General features: G+C 31.6%; 1 protein-coding gene across 2 annotated transcripts; it reads left to right on the top strand.

The window, feature by feature from the left end:
- The first annotated feature begins 419 nt into the window (after nt 1-419).
- Nucleotides 420-14,863, top strand: LOC132951915 (transcription initiation factor TFIID subunit 4). 2 transcript variants are annotated; one of them, XM_061023977.1, is made up of 15 exons: nt 420-794; nt 1,749-2,038; nt 2,884-3,197; nt 3,775-3,939; nt 6,058-6,123; nt 6,187-6,408; nt 7,495-7,614; nt 9,395-9,526; nt 9,833-10,254; nt 10,343-10,509; nt 11,290-11,420; nt 11,482-11,664; nt 11,735-11,851; nt 14,025-14,069; nt 14,137-14,863. In XM_061023977.1, the coding sequence occupies exons 1-15, from the start codon at nt 454-456 to the stop codon at nt 14,248-14,250; spliced, it is 2,829 nt and encodes a 942-aa protein (XP_060879960.1). In that variant the 5' UTR covers nt 420-453; the 3' UTR covers nt 14,251-14,863. The 2 variants fall into 2 exon arrangements, with proteins under 2 accessions (XP_060879960.1, XP_060879961.1); XM_061023978.1 differs by lacking the exon at nt 420-794 and adding an exon at nt 828-1,549.

Below are 14,863 nucleotides of genomic sequence, written 5' to 3'. Positions count from 1 at the left end.
GGGAGCGGCGGTCGCGTCGACGTCACCCGCAGCGCACGGCCGTAGGAGGTATCGCGGACAGCAGCTGGCCTGCGGGTGTTGCGGCGGCGTAAAAGCAAAGTTTGTAATATTACGGAGATAACGACGCATAGCGGAAAATTATTTTTCCGAAAACAAACAATAACAACAACGAACGCTTTAACCGTATACGCGGATACGTTACACTACGCGGACGGCGTAAAAAAAAATTGTAGAAAACGCGCCTTTTTTTTTTATGCTACCGTATGGTTGAGGAAGGGGTGGGGGTAGGTCTTTGGACGAGTGTTCGAGCGAGCGCGACGTGGAGGGGAGCGCGCGCGACCGACGACAACGTCCGGTGTGCGCGCGCGCCACGGTAGCGGGTCGAGCGCGGTGGGGCGGGGGAACGCCGCGTACGCATGCGCACATCAGTCTGCGATCCGAGTCGGTCAGAAAATGGCGTCAGTCAAGTTTCTGGAGGAAGTACTCAGTAAGGACGTGGACGAAAACGCGTTCAGTGCAATCGTGGTGTCGCTGGAAAGCGAGTTGGTCACCAACACATCGGTCGTGTCCACCGGTAACAGGAGTCACCACCACAACAACACCAACACCAACAATAGCACCAGCAGCAGCAGCAGCACCAATAATGCTGTCGCAGCTACAGCGGCCGCGCCGCAAAAACAGCAACAGCAGCACGTCTTGGTCAACGGTACCCGGTCCGCCGCCTCCTCGATGAACAAGTGCATAGCTGCCGTCTCCGCCAACAACAACAACAACAACAACAATAGTCTTATAAGGTAGTCGTTCGTTAGTTTCGGGGGGGTTCCGCGGCCGTTTTCGCGCACTCGACGACGACGTTTTTTGGCGCGCGCCCTCCGGACAGGGATCTTCTGCCTCCGCCGTCCCATTGGCCTGACGACGGCCGTGAGTACGCGGCCGGGGGGGACCGTCGTGAGCGAGAGTGGTATGGTGCAAGGTTTCGCGACATAACTTCAGCTCGGCATGCCGTGTGCGGCCAACAGCGAGAGAGCGCGAGCTATTTGACCGATACGGATCGACGACACGCACTCTGGCCGTCGAGATCACAACTACGGCGTCGGCACGGATTACGGACGACGAAAATATTAATATCGATAATATTACAAATATTGTGTATTGTTAATAATACATTTAATGTAAAACGGTAGGTGGCCGCCGCGGGGACGTACACCACCGTGACGACTGACGACTGAGGACGTCTCTCCGTCGTAAGTCGTCGTCTACGACCCTGCCGGCTAACGGCAATTGTGGGTGGTCACTTCACGCGACGTGGGTATTCGAAAATCGAGATAACCCGTAAACAGCTTTCAGCAGCGACGTCCGAGTTTTTGTCCTTCTGATAACAAAACAATAATATTTACCTTTCACTCGTTCGCGGTTTCGCGCACTATAAATTTACATCGGCGTACTTACAAGTTTGATCGTTCCGCGCTCGTACTGCACTACACTGCAATGCCCACTGGATATGATAGCGTTTCGTGTAACCCTGTCTCCCGCGATATGACGTTTTGAGGTTAGACCACTACCGAGGTGCTCCGCCGAGTGGGCACGTCGTTACGGAATGATTGTGGATAATAATAATAATTTGGCGTACGCCACGGACTTGGATACGTCTTGTTAGTGTTTATCTCAGTCCGTGGTGAACGCGCTCCAGCGTTAAACCTGTGCTGATCGATTTGTTATTTTTGTTTTCGCTCTCGACGTGTATGCAGCCACTGCGATAGTTTAATGCCGGGCATCAGTCAGGTGGATTTTGTTGGCCAACAGCAGCAGCAGCAACAACAACAGCAGCAGCAGCAACAGCAACAGCAGCAACAACAGCAGCAGCAACAACAACACCATCACCATGTCGTCAATCCAACGCTGGCGCACAATTACGCGGCACCCCAACCCATGAAATCGCTGGACCAGGTCAAAGTGGTCTACTCGAACTCGGCCAACAGCCGAAATTACGTGCCGGTCAACTCGCTGCCAAACGGCACGATTAATTCTACCAGTTCAGGTTAGAGTTTGTCCCGTTGCGCGTCGTTGCCCTACGCACCTGCTAGACGTCGTTACCGAACTCCTTCCTAAACCACCGATCGTCCGGACGCCGCACACGTTACACCGACACTATATCACATAATATTATAGGGATAATACTTACTGCATGTCCTACATGACTTCTGTCCGGACCGCCAATGTTTCATATGAGTAGACTACGATCGCTCTACTGTGTAGCGCACCGCCGCATACAGTTTCCGGCTTGACTCCGTTATTTCCACGCTCGTCGCACTATGGAACTGTGTTAAATAACATGATCCGTAACTTGCCGATGACTTGCATTGTCAATGTTGTGTTATTTCATATTGCCTGTACGCTGTCTGTTAGCGGTGGTAGCTTATTAACACCTATTTACGATAAGCCTAAACATGAAATGTTCAAATTTCATAAAAACAAATAATCATCATTACATAGGTAGGTGGTAATCCATTATTTCTTAATTATTTTTATGTTTTAAAATGTTTTTTTATAAAATCTCAATCAATGTTATTATCGAGAATTCTCATTCAAATGCTGATAATTCATTAATTGAATCGGATTTAAATAAGTTGGTGTTTCTAATTAGGTATGTCCCCCATCGGAAATTCTTTCATTGTGTTTTCTATTAAGTCTGGTGATATGTTTAAAACTTCTAGTTAATTTTTAGTGCCAACTTTTCTTCTATAACAAAACAATTTTTGAAATTTTATAGGTACCTAGTTAACCTCTTATGATTAAAATAAAAATTACCGAGAAAATTACTATATCTCTCATCACTCCAATAAGTTATTAATAGTTTATGTTACTAACATGATTTTTTTACAGGTACTGGAACCGCTGTTGTAATTAAGTCAACATCTCAACAGCATCATCATAATTCACCTCCCGTTTCCACAATGACTTTACCTGGACAAGTATCGTCCAATCAATCCTCTGTATCATCAAACGTTATTACTGTTTCCAAACAAATGGCACAAGGTGTAGTTACTGGTAACTCTCCTCAAACAATTTTACCAGCAAATGTACAAATACTAAATGTCAATGCACTGCGGCCTCAAAATTCTCAAGGCGGAGTTAATAAAAATATGTCAAGAGTAATGATACCTCAAGTAGTTGGATCCCGTCCTGGTGCACCCGGGGTTAGTTAAACAATTTTAAGCATTGTACACAAATTGTTCTTGTATTAAATATAACTTCTGTATAATAACTAATAGGTAAGCAATAACAAATAATCTCTTGCTCAAATATTATTTAAGACACTAAGTTAAAATAGTAGAACCTCAGTAGTCTGGATAAATTCAGATAAGTGTTTTCCAGGTAACTAGAGGTTGTTCAAAAATCAAGAGTACTCAAATAACTAAGAAATTTTGTTGTACACACTTAATTTATCTACTCTGATAAAAATATTAAAAGAAAAAAAATGTGTTTACCGGATTAAAGCTAAACTAATGTATAGTCCTTTTCAAAAAAGAATATACTGCTTTTGCGCATGTTGAATAATTCAATTGGTGAGTTGAGAACCATGTGATCACGTTAACAATGGGAAATTGGGTGGGAATTCGCGTCGCTGGACATAAATTGGTCGCCGGCCGGTATATTCTCTTTTGAAAAGGAGTATATTGATGTTCTATTGGATATATAATTGAAATACTTGAATATAATTCACTGTCTAAAATATTAAATATTATTGATATTTTTAAATTCTGTTTTATACAGCTTACTCTACAAACACTCCAACAAGCACAAGGTGGACATATATTGTTAAAGACTGAAAATGGCCAGTATCAGTTATTACGAGTTGGCCCAGCACCTAGTCAAGGGAATGCTATTACTCAAAACAATGCAAATTTTAGAGTACAATCTGTTCCTTCAGTTGCAACTGTAAGTTATATTTGAATTGATATTATAATTTGTTTTTATGCAATTTTTGAAGTGGTGACTAGGAATTTAAGGTAACATTAATTCTTGTCAATATATGTATATATCTATAACAATATATTAGGATATAGTAGAAAAATATAAGAATGTTAATAATTTTAAAAATAAATATTTTGCAATGTATTTTGTCTATTATTATTGGAAAGGCCGTAATCTAAAATAAGCTAAAATGATTTAGAATTATTAAATGTGTAATATTAGGTTTAATTGAGAGGTAAATAAGTTAAAAATTGTCACGTTACAACAAATTTTTATAATATTTATTATTGAATCTAGGTCATTGACCTCAATTATTTGTTACCCGTACATTTTTAAGCTTTGGTGCAGGTTGTGAATTATCTAATATCGTAATTATCTCTGATTTGAATGCTCTAAAAAATTTAAAATGTATGACCTAAAAGCCTAAAATAATAATTTTAATAAAACATTAAAATTATTATATAAAAATATTTTATAAATAAAAAATTGGGTTGACTCGTGTTGAAGTAATAAAATTGACATCCATATGTAATAGTGGTCACTTCACAATTTGGTTACTAATAAAAGTCAGTGGCGTCATTTGGGGGGGGGGGGGCAAGGTGGGCATTTGCCCTTGTCTGATTTTAAAAGCAGCCCTATGGGCCGGTGTCCAGTTGTTGCCGTTTTACCATTATTATATTTTATTAGTGCAAAAACGTGCCTATAATAATGTTATAATAATATTTTTAGTCAAACATTTGCTGTCTGGGAATTTTATAATATTTTCAGAAAATATTATAGTATGTACTAAGAAATTATTGTCACAATGATACATTTTTACTAATTGATAGTTCGAATATATTTAGACGTATGCGGGGACGTACACATTGTATGTATGTATTTATGTATGTTTGTTTGTGTGAGTGTGTTTTGTGAAGGAAAATGAACAGTTAGTATCATAATCTCGTATAGTTTAATTTCTAAAATCTAAAATGATTACAAATTCTAAAAACAACAACCGATTGACGCTCTTATTATTTATCATTGATCACGGACTTCATAACTTGCGACAGTCGTGTATGATTCAACTATTCTGCGTATTGTGTTAATTTAGTTGAGTACCTAAATTAAAATTAATTTTTTTCGTGACGCATGTTTACATTAATCTTTTAATTTGGGAAAAATATGATCTAAAAAAAATAGATGGGTGGTTAAGGGGTGCGACTAAAAATATAAAATTACCGCAAACTGCTCGAAAAGTATCGAAAATAATTTCTAGCATGTTAATAAACAGACAAAACTTGAGCCGGTAAGCAAGCAATAAAAAAAAAATATATTATAATTTAAGATAATATTAATTTGTAAATATATCATATACTTATATAAGATATATATATATATTATATAATATATACTTATATACTTATAATGAATCAGGTAAAATTGATTTATAGATAATGCTGTTAATAGATTTTCAAAAATAAAAAAAAGAAGATATCTTAATAAACTATTAATATTTTTGCGGTTTTTTTTTACCCATTCGGGCCGGTCTAAACCTTTGCCCCCCTCTATTGAAAACTGAAATGACGCCACTGATAAAAGTATGATTCATGTAATTTTAAAACTGGATTATGACACGTGGTAGTACAAAGATGAATCTATAATACTTAAATTTTAAAGCTATTCTATTGGTTTTATTATATTTCTGCTATTTTTACTTATTTTTCAATTTTGGGTCTGTTCTAAATGCTTTTAAATAATTGATTATTGAAATAGCATGCAATTAAAACACATTAGTAGCTTGAAAAGTATCTCATCAGGCAATCCAAAAACATACCTAACCTAACCTAACCTTTGAAATCCAATCCCTAATCATTATGTATGTTGTAACTTTAGTTAGCCAAAATAACTTATATTATTATTCATAATTAATAACCTTTTACTCTATTATTTTTTTTAAATAATTGTTACCTGATAAAATAATAAACTTCCCTTACTAACTTACTTTTTAAATAGAGAGCTGTAAATATTTTAAAACAAGTCTTAATTAAACCGTGTAGATCTATGTGTATGTTTAAATTGATTGAAGAATTACTATTTCAGAACAATGTTTCTATTGCTGGTACACCAACTACAACACCAACCCAAACGATAGCTCAACCTCAACAGGTATTGTTAAACAATTTACCTAATTTAAGTTGATGGAAATATTTATAGTTGATTTATTTTCAGGCGCATCAAAAAATTCAACAAGACAATACTAAAGAAAAGTGCCGCAAATTTTTAGCCAATTTACTTGAATTGTCAAGTAAAGAACCTAAACCTGTAGAAAGAAGTGTGCGAACCCTTATACAAGAACTGGTTGATGCCAAGGTGGAGCCAGAACAGTTTTGTGATCGACTAGAGAAACTTCTAAATGCTTCACCACAACCGTGCCTTATCGGTTTCCTCAAGGTATCATTTATTATAATATATAATTAACTTTAAAGGAGCACAAAAATAATTCTTTTTTAATTTGTAAGAATGTTCAATTCTATACTCTGTTAAAAATGAGATTGTATCCCGGCGGCCAAGTTGTGATCATGGGCGTTGCTTTGTTCCGTGACAGCGCCCAACGCATCGTTGTAGGGGACAACGTCTGACCGGCGCTCGACGAAAACTGGTCGCCGCCGGGTTCCAACTCATTTTGAACAGAGTATAGAAAAAATGGTATTGCCATAAGTTTTACACTATTAGATTATTATACTTCTTATAAGTTATGAGTGGTTGAATCAAGATAATATGTGATGTCATTGAGCCGGGCTTCCCATAATTGCCTATCTTTACATGTAAAACGCACAATAATTTATTTACCTTTAAAGTATATTTTTGAACTTTTATTGTACCTAACAGTGGTGCCGAATTGTTTAAAAAATACAATGTCGTTGTACATCAAGGGGGCCCCCATTATCCCCTCTTTTTTTAATTTAACAATCAGATGCGGTCCAAACACCTGTATAATGCAATGTTAAATTATATGTATTTTTGTTTAAATTTTTGCAAAATTTTGGATCCACAACAGTATCCCCTGCAGTACTTTACGGTGGACCCCCTCATCTAAAAAATCTACTATGACATAAGTCATGACATAGATAAATTAGGTCAACAGCAGCAATTATACCTAGGTATGTGATTTGTTTTTATGGATCTAAGAAGTACACGGTAGTATGGTTCTAGAATTTGTCTTAAATATTTAAAATCTTTTAACAGTTATTTTTGTTATCTTTCCGCAGTTTACTTAACGCAACACGATATGGCACAACTAGCTATTATCTTTTTTAATATTTCATAAAACTTAAATAAAGCTTTTATATATATAAATATGTGTGTATGTGTGGTAAATATGTACCTAACTTTTAATGGTTCTAATAATCTAATTATAATAGTTTAATATTTAATAATAATTTGAAGAAAACTTTTTTTTGTCTTCTGATCCTTTATTTATTTTGCCTTTGTATATTTGACATTAATAATTAAAATGTTTTTAATATTTGTTTATAGAAAAGCCTACCACTCTTGAGGCAATCACTTATGTTAAAAGAAATGGTGATTGATGGAATTCGACCACCACAAATTAGTGCTCAACCTACTGTTGTTTTAGCTAATCAGCAGCAAGCAACGGTAAAGATTATTTTATTTCTTTTTACGTCAAAATTTAAAAATTTGGTTTTTGTTAATTGTTACCACGGACTAAGATATAATGGACTGGAAACAAGCAGCTTATCACGGTCACAAATGTATGTACAAGAGGCAAAGTGCAGGGGGTCGCTATGTGTTCCTGGAGTTCACAGCGCCCTCTGTATTTAACACGGGCTAAGATACAAATTGTGTAGCCAAATAAAACCACCGGTAGCACTAAAAACTTCAAGAACAATATTCTTATCGGCTATATCACCTTTTCGTGGCTGTCCCCCGCCGACCCTGTCGTTTCCAGTCCATTATATCTTAGTTTGTGATTGTTACAAACCATTTTGGTATGATAAAATTAATGTTTTAGTCCAAACTATTTTATATTTGATTACATTTATTATAGCATTATGTTTAAAATTGATAAAATAGTTAATATTTTTAAATTGTAGACATAAAAAGTTTAAATTATAATCATTGAAAATAAATACTTAAAATTCTTATTTATTTATATGTATTCTACTCGTATATTCATTACGTGAGATGTATAAATCAATGCTCGTTTTATCTACACATTTGTTTTGATGAAAATAATTTCATGTTCTTTATTTTATTTATTTGATGTTTGAAAATGCTTATAAAATAAAATTCATTTAGAGAGATTATTATAAATAGTAATAATTTCCATGCAATATATCCTTTATCCCATTACTATTCACAACATTTTGGCAGCATTGAAACAAACGTTAATTTATATTTATTTTTCAGTGTGTCATATAAGATACACTATATATTTTTGTGGAATGATCTAAATTGAATCTGGCATTTTCCACAAGGTACTTTTGTAGTACACAGTCCATGAAAAAATGTATTCAGTTAATATAGTTGATATAATTTTTTATTTCAAAGTATTGTTTTGCTGAACAATTTCAATAGATTTTTAGAATTGTATCTCAAACTATTCTGTTAAATATTTCAAAATATCTATTTCTCTTCATATTGTTAAAAAATTTTCTATGGATGCAATTAGAAGAGTTTATCAAGTTGTTGTTTAAAAATATTGTGTTTATAAAATTTTGAAATTCAAAATTTGTTTTGAGGGTTAACATGATGTCATATTAGATATGATTGTGTTCTAATTTTTTCGGAACAACTGTTATTATTTATATAATAATATTTATTTATTTTAAATTAAGTCTATGCCTTAAAAAACCACTTAGATTTTAATTTTTTTTTGTATCTTAATATTTTTACGGAAACCCTGGGTATGTAAATATTTGAAACTATTTGTTCAATATTTAAATATTTTGTGTTTGAACAATTTTATTTTATGAAAAATGGTTGTTTTGAAAATGTAAAATGTAAAATTTGGTCGGTTTTTAAAAAAACCTTGAAACATTAAAAAAAAATATACTGAGAAATGAAGCATAGCACATTTAATAGATAATGATCTATTTTAGATTATCTATGTAATGTTATTAAATGTTAAGTTAAAACTCTGGCAAAGATTGCATCTGAGTTGTATTCAATTTATACATAATAAGTAAATATGTGTCCATTATGATATCTCGTTAATCCTTACAACAGATCGCAGGGGATCGTTAAGAAGTTTCCTATACTTTCTTTAAACTGTTGTGATGTTATATTTTGATTTTACTTAACAAGATGTATAGTTGAAATCAAAATAATTATTATGTATATTATTATGTTTATATCACTTAAATGTTTTTGGTCAAATTATTTATTTAATACAATATTATTATACTTTTAATAGAATACACAAGTAATGGGAAATATCTTAAGTAATGCAGCATCTAACCAACAAACGGTTAGAATAATGACTTCCCAACCAGCCTTAACACCAGCAAGGACAATTAATTCTCAACAACAACATAGAATTGTTTCTGTAAGTTAATATCTTTTTTATTACATTCCAAATTTCATAGGACAAAGAACCTAAGTGTACAAGGCAACATTATAATTGCTTTTACTCTACACCAGTTGCTTGAAAAAATATTTTTATTAATATTTTATGCTGTGTAAATGGTTATATTATTATATATAGCAGTATATATTTTTAATATTTCATCTTTTGAAGGAAAATATTTAGAAATATTAAATAGTGAAAAAATAGTTAACTATCCCTACACAATTCAATTTTAAACAACTGATTACCATTAATTTCTTAATTTGTTGTAATTTTAAATTACAGCAACAAGTCAGGGTACAAACCCCACAAGGTCTCACAGCTGTTAATAAAATGGGTTCAATTCGTATTCAACCTCCAGTAGCATCTTCTCAAACTACTACACTTCCTCCACCACTTACATCGACATCATCCCCAAGACCACCAGTGGGCGGTGGTCGGCAAATGCTTGTTAAAGCAGTACCTCTTAAGACACCAGTTGGATCGCATATTAAGATTAGTACTCCTTTAGCATCGACACCCCTACCAACTAATAGTATAACAATGCCTCAACCTCGGATACCACCATCACCAAATATAATAGCACAACCAACAATGATCAACAAAGTTCCAACACCAATTACCGTTGCTCCGCCAATAGTTGCGTTGTCTAAACCTCCATCCAAGGAAAAAGAAAAGAAATCTTTTTCGTCATCAGCAGCATATGTGTAAATAAAATTTATTTTATTTTGAGTTACATAAAATTATAAATTATCTCAGCAGAATTTAAAAATTATACATTAATTTTTTAATTAGTGGTGATGATGATATTAATGATGTCGCTGCTATGGGTGGTGTCAACTTAGCAGAAGAAACCCAAAGAATTTTAGGTTCCACTGAATTTGTTGGAACACAAATTAGATCATGTAAAGATGAAATACTTTTACCACAAAATCCATTAGTAGCAAAAATTAAACAAATTGGTAATTATAAAAGTCATATACATGTTTTATTTAGATTGATTTAATTGTATACTTGAACACCTAATGGTTTTTATTGAAGTAAAAATATACTCTTGATTGAAATCTTATAAAAACTATTTTTGTTATTTTGAAGAATTTTTTTGTAATATTAAAACTTTTTGTTCAAGTTAAAATATGAAATGTTCTAAATCTTTAGACATTCTTCTGAACAACAAGGATGATTTTGATAAGATTTCAATTAATGTAACAGAAATACATAAAGAACATATAATATTTTTAAATGAAAATCTAATACTATAAATTTGTGGAAAAAATAATTTTATGTGTTTAAAAACAAATGTAATTATCACTAATAATAAAATTAGTATAAGAAAAATTTAATATTGAATTAATAATTAATAATATTTTATATTAACCATGACCACTTTTTATTAAATTTGATAAACTAATATAATAGTTGAACATTTTACATTTTAATTATTGTTTTCCCTATCAAACATTAAAAAAAAATTTTTTATTATTTTTTTATTATCAAAAATAATACATTACAACTATTTATACAATGTAACTATGTTTTAAAACACTCAAATTATTTATAGTTTGAATTGAATATTGTTCATTACAATTTAAAATTATTTGTCACAACAATATATCTGTTTTTTCTTATTTCAATATGCTTTATATGGTCTTCAAAATTTAGCTATATCATTTTTTAAATTTATGTACTTTTAGTTTCAATCTATGATGATCAATAATTTATATTTATAATTTTTTTCTCAGTAAATAGAGAAGGTTTAGAAGATGCTGCCGCTGATGTACCAGCATTAGTATCGCATGCAGTCGCTGAACGTTTAAAAGATCTTTTAGAAAAATTTGCTGTTGTAGCGGAGCATCGTTTAGATTTTAATAAAGTAAGATTTAAATAATAATCAGGTTATAAGATTTTTGAACATAATATATTTTGATGTCTAGGCGGATAAACGCTATGAAGTTACTAGAAATATTCGAGGTCAAATCAAATGTCTTGAAGAAATTGATAAGGTTGAACGTAAGAAGCAAGATGAAATGGAGCGAGAGCTCTTGTTACGAGCAGCTAAAAGCAGATCTAAAAACGAAGATCCAGAACAAGCAAAATTAAAAGCTAAAGCCAAAGAGGTAATATTGATAATTTTGTTGGTATATAAATTAGTTTTAATCAACAATTCCTTTTTTTTTAAATTTTAAGATGCAAAGGGTGGAGATGGAAGAACTACGACAGCGAGAAGCTAATTTAACTGCCTTAAATGCAATAGGACCTAGGAAAAAACCGAAATTAGAACCAGGAATAAATCCTAGTTTACAGGTAAAGTTAATTTTTTATTTAAATGTATCTATTTAGTTACATATATTTTATATTCATTTAATTTAATGTATTCTATACAATTTTTATTATTTTGAATAACTGCAAAGTAAATAGTTATAAAAATGTATTCTACTGCTAGGTTTGGTGAATGCGATACCTGTATTTATGGTCATACATTACAATAGAAAATTTACATTATTATTATAAAGTATAAACCTTAAGAAGATGTCGTACCCGTATGCGTTATCTCCATCTTACACACGTACGACGTAGCAAATTTTTGTTCGCTAGTTTCAATAAGGTGCTGTCAATTTTGATATTAGAGTGAATTGATCTATTATCAAACTTCTAAGTAACAACATAATCTGTATTCTCTTGTTGATTTTTTACGATATTTTAATTTTTAAGTAAGTTATGAGTTTGTAGAACATTAAGAGGACCTGTATGTGTTGTCCAGAGCAGGGCCCGGGCCCGTTCCTTCGCCATTTGGACAGGCCCCGCTTTTGTAGATACAATAAAAAAAGTCAAGTCAATAAGCAAAAGAAAAATTATCATTCATGTATTTTTATACATTCAATTGTTATAATTTTTACTAGCTATACCTACTTATATTAATTGACGTCAGTCGTCAAATAAATGTATCGCATTTTAAACGAGTTAATATGATTAAAATTTAATTTTCAAAGTTGAAAATTATATAAATAACTATCTTTGAAGTGTTCTGTCCCAAAATAAGGCACTACTTAGCTATAATATTTATAGAAAAAAAATGCTGACTTACTAAAATTTATATTTATATTTAAATTTTTATTGACACATTTACTAATTTAAGTTGTAGGAAGGTTAATTAATAATACATTAGATTTTGAGCAGTGCGAAAAAATGTATTGATTTTACAATGATGTGTATTTTTTTATTGTTTTGTAAGCCACATTTTGGGATTCTCGAGATCAACATCTTTACTGATAGTCTAAGTGAAATTAGTTGGTATTTTTGGGAAGTTAAAATTAAAAATGTCAAGTAGTTGTAGAAAGCACCGAGAAAAACATAAAAGAATTACTTTTATACAAAACCAATTTTTGAAAAAATCAATTTTATTTTTTTGGTGTAACTCAAAAATGAATAACTGTAGAACCTTGAAATTTTCAACAAATATTTATATTAGAATTTTCCATAAACCTCTCTCAATATTTTTTGACTATTTTTAAAGCCTTGATAAATTTTTACATATTTCTAATTTTTTTTTAAATTATCCTCAATAAAAATCTTTTTTATTTAGTAAAAAATCTTGAAAATGTAATGCTAGGTTCTTTATAATTTTCTTTAATGGAAGTTTAAAAATACATAACCTCAATTATTTTTTATATGCTTAAAAATTCATCAACATTTCGAACATTTTCAAACTCTTTTAGAAATTCATAAAAATTTTTCTTTTCATAGCTAACACAAGACATTTTAATAGAAGGTTTCCAACAGGTTTTTGTACCTCTGTCAAACTGAAAAAGTTCACCAGAAAGTCATGCTATTTATAGCAAAGAGATATTTTCAATCTTTGTTAATTTTTTATACAAGTACCTATGCTAGAATACAACTTATCCACTCAAAATATTTTTATAAACTCATAACAAAGAAACAAAATCTTCACCACATAAGAAAGAGAACTTTGGCTATGCAATATCATTTTTATTTTTTCAATATCTGAAAAAGAGTTTTTTAAAGTTTGAAAAACACAAACAATTATGGATTTTAAAACTATAAGAACTTTTTACATAGAAGTGATATCAAAAAAATTAAAATGATATTGCATAGCCAAAGTTCTCCTTTTTATGTGGTGAAAATGTTGTTTCTTAGTTATGAGTGAAGCTTTCTCACATGACAACCTAGACAACACATGCAGGTGTAACGTCCTCTTAATATTTTAAAATGTTCATAATTCACTTAAAAATTAAAATATTGTAAATAACCAACGAGAGAACACAGATAATGTTGTTGCCTAAAAGTTTGATAGTAGTGGTCACTCTAATATCATAACTAACAGCACACTATTGAAACTGGCAAACAAAAATTTGTGTGTAAGAAGGAAATAACATATGCGCGGGTGTAATGACAACCTCTTAACAATTGTTTAAGAACTCATGTTTCATGATGTTTAATATATTTTATTTTTTTTCAGAACCAAAATTCTAGTATTAGTACCAGTTTAACAAATAGACAAACAGTAAGTATAACAATAGTTGTGAAATAGTTTAATGAAACAAAAAATAAATATGCATTTATATTAACAGATACCTAGACAAAGGATAAAACGTGTTACCATGCGAGATACACTATTCGTACTTGAACAAGAAAAAGATATTCGTAGGAAGGCAAATTTCATGTTCAAACCATTCTTGAAATGATATTTACCATCAGATTGTCATTGTAGCCGTTCCTTATTGCGGCTGCTGGCTAGTCAGGTTGACTATGTTTTCTGCCGCATTGTCGAACTTATTCAAATTGTTGTTAAAACCCATTTCATGCGTATTCTAGATTAATTTTATCTACAAAATTGTTAATTTTTGTTATATTGTTTTTTTTTTCAATCACTGTTAATTTTTCTCTTTCTTTGTTAATCGCAACATAAAACAAGAAAAGAGGTTATAGACCATGTTCATGTTAGTTATTAATTGAATGCAGTGAAAAAAAAAACTTTTGCAATGTATCAAATATGGATATTTATATATATATATATATGATATATATGATATCACTCATTAAGCCCATGTTAAAAATAATGTATTTTTTTATTGTAAATAACACTAATGTATTGTATGTATGTTAAAAAAAGAATATTTTGTTAATGTAAAAAAAGGGAGTTACTCAATTCGTATTCTGTAAGTTATGATCCGATATAAGTGAGCACTCATTATATTATTTTGTATAATGTATATATTTTTTTATTATAATTAATAAAATTAATAGGGTTCAGTGATTTTCACACACAAAAAAACTGTTACCTCACTTTTTAATAAT

The sequence above is a fragment of the Metopolophium dirhodum genome, chromosome 9 (assembly GCF_019925205.1).
Source record: "Metopolophium dirhodum isolate CAU chromosome 9, ASM1992520v1, whole genome shotgun sequence".
Lineage (NCBI taxonomy): Eukaryota > Metazoa > Arthropoda > Insecta > Hemiptera > Aphididae > Metopolophium > Metopolophium dirhodum.
This window is presented reverse-complemented; position numbering and strand designations above follow the sequence as displayed.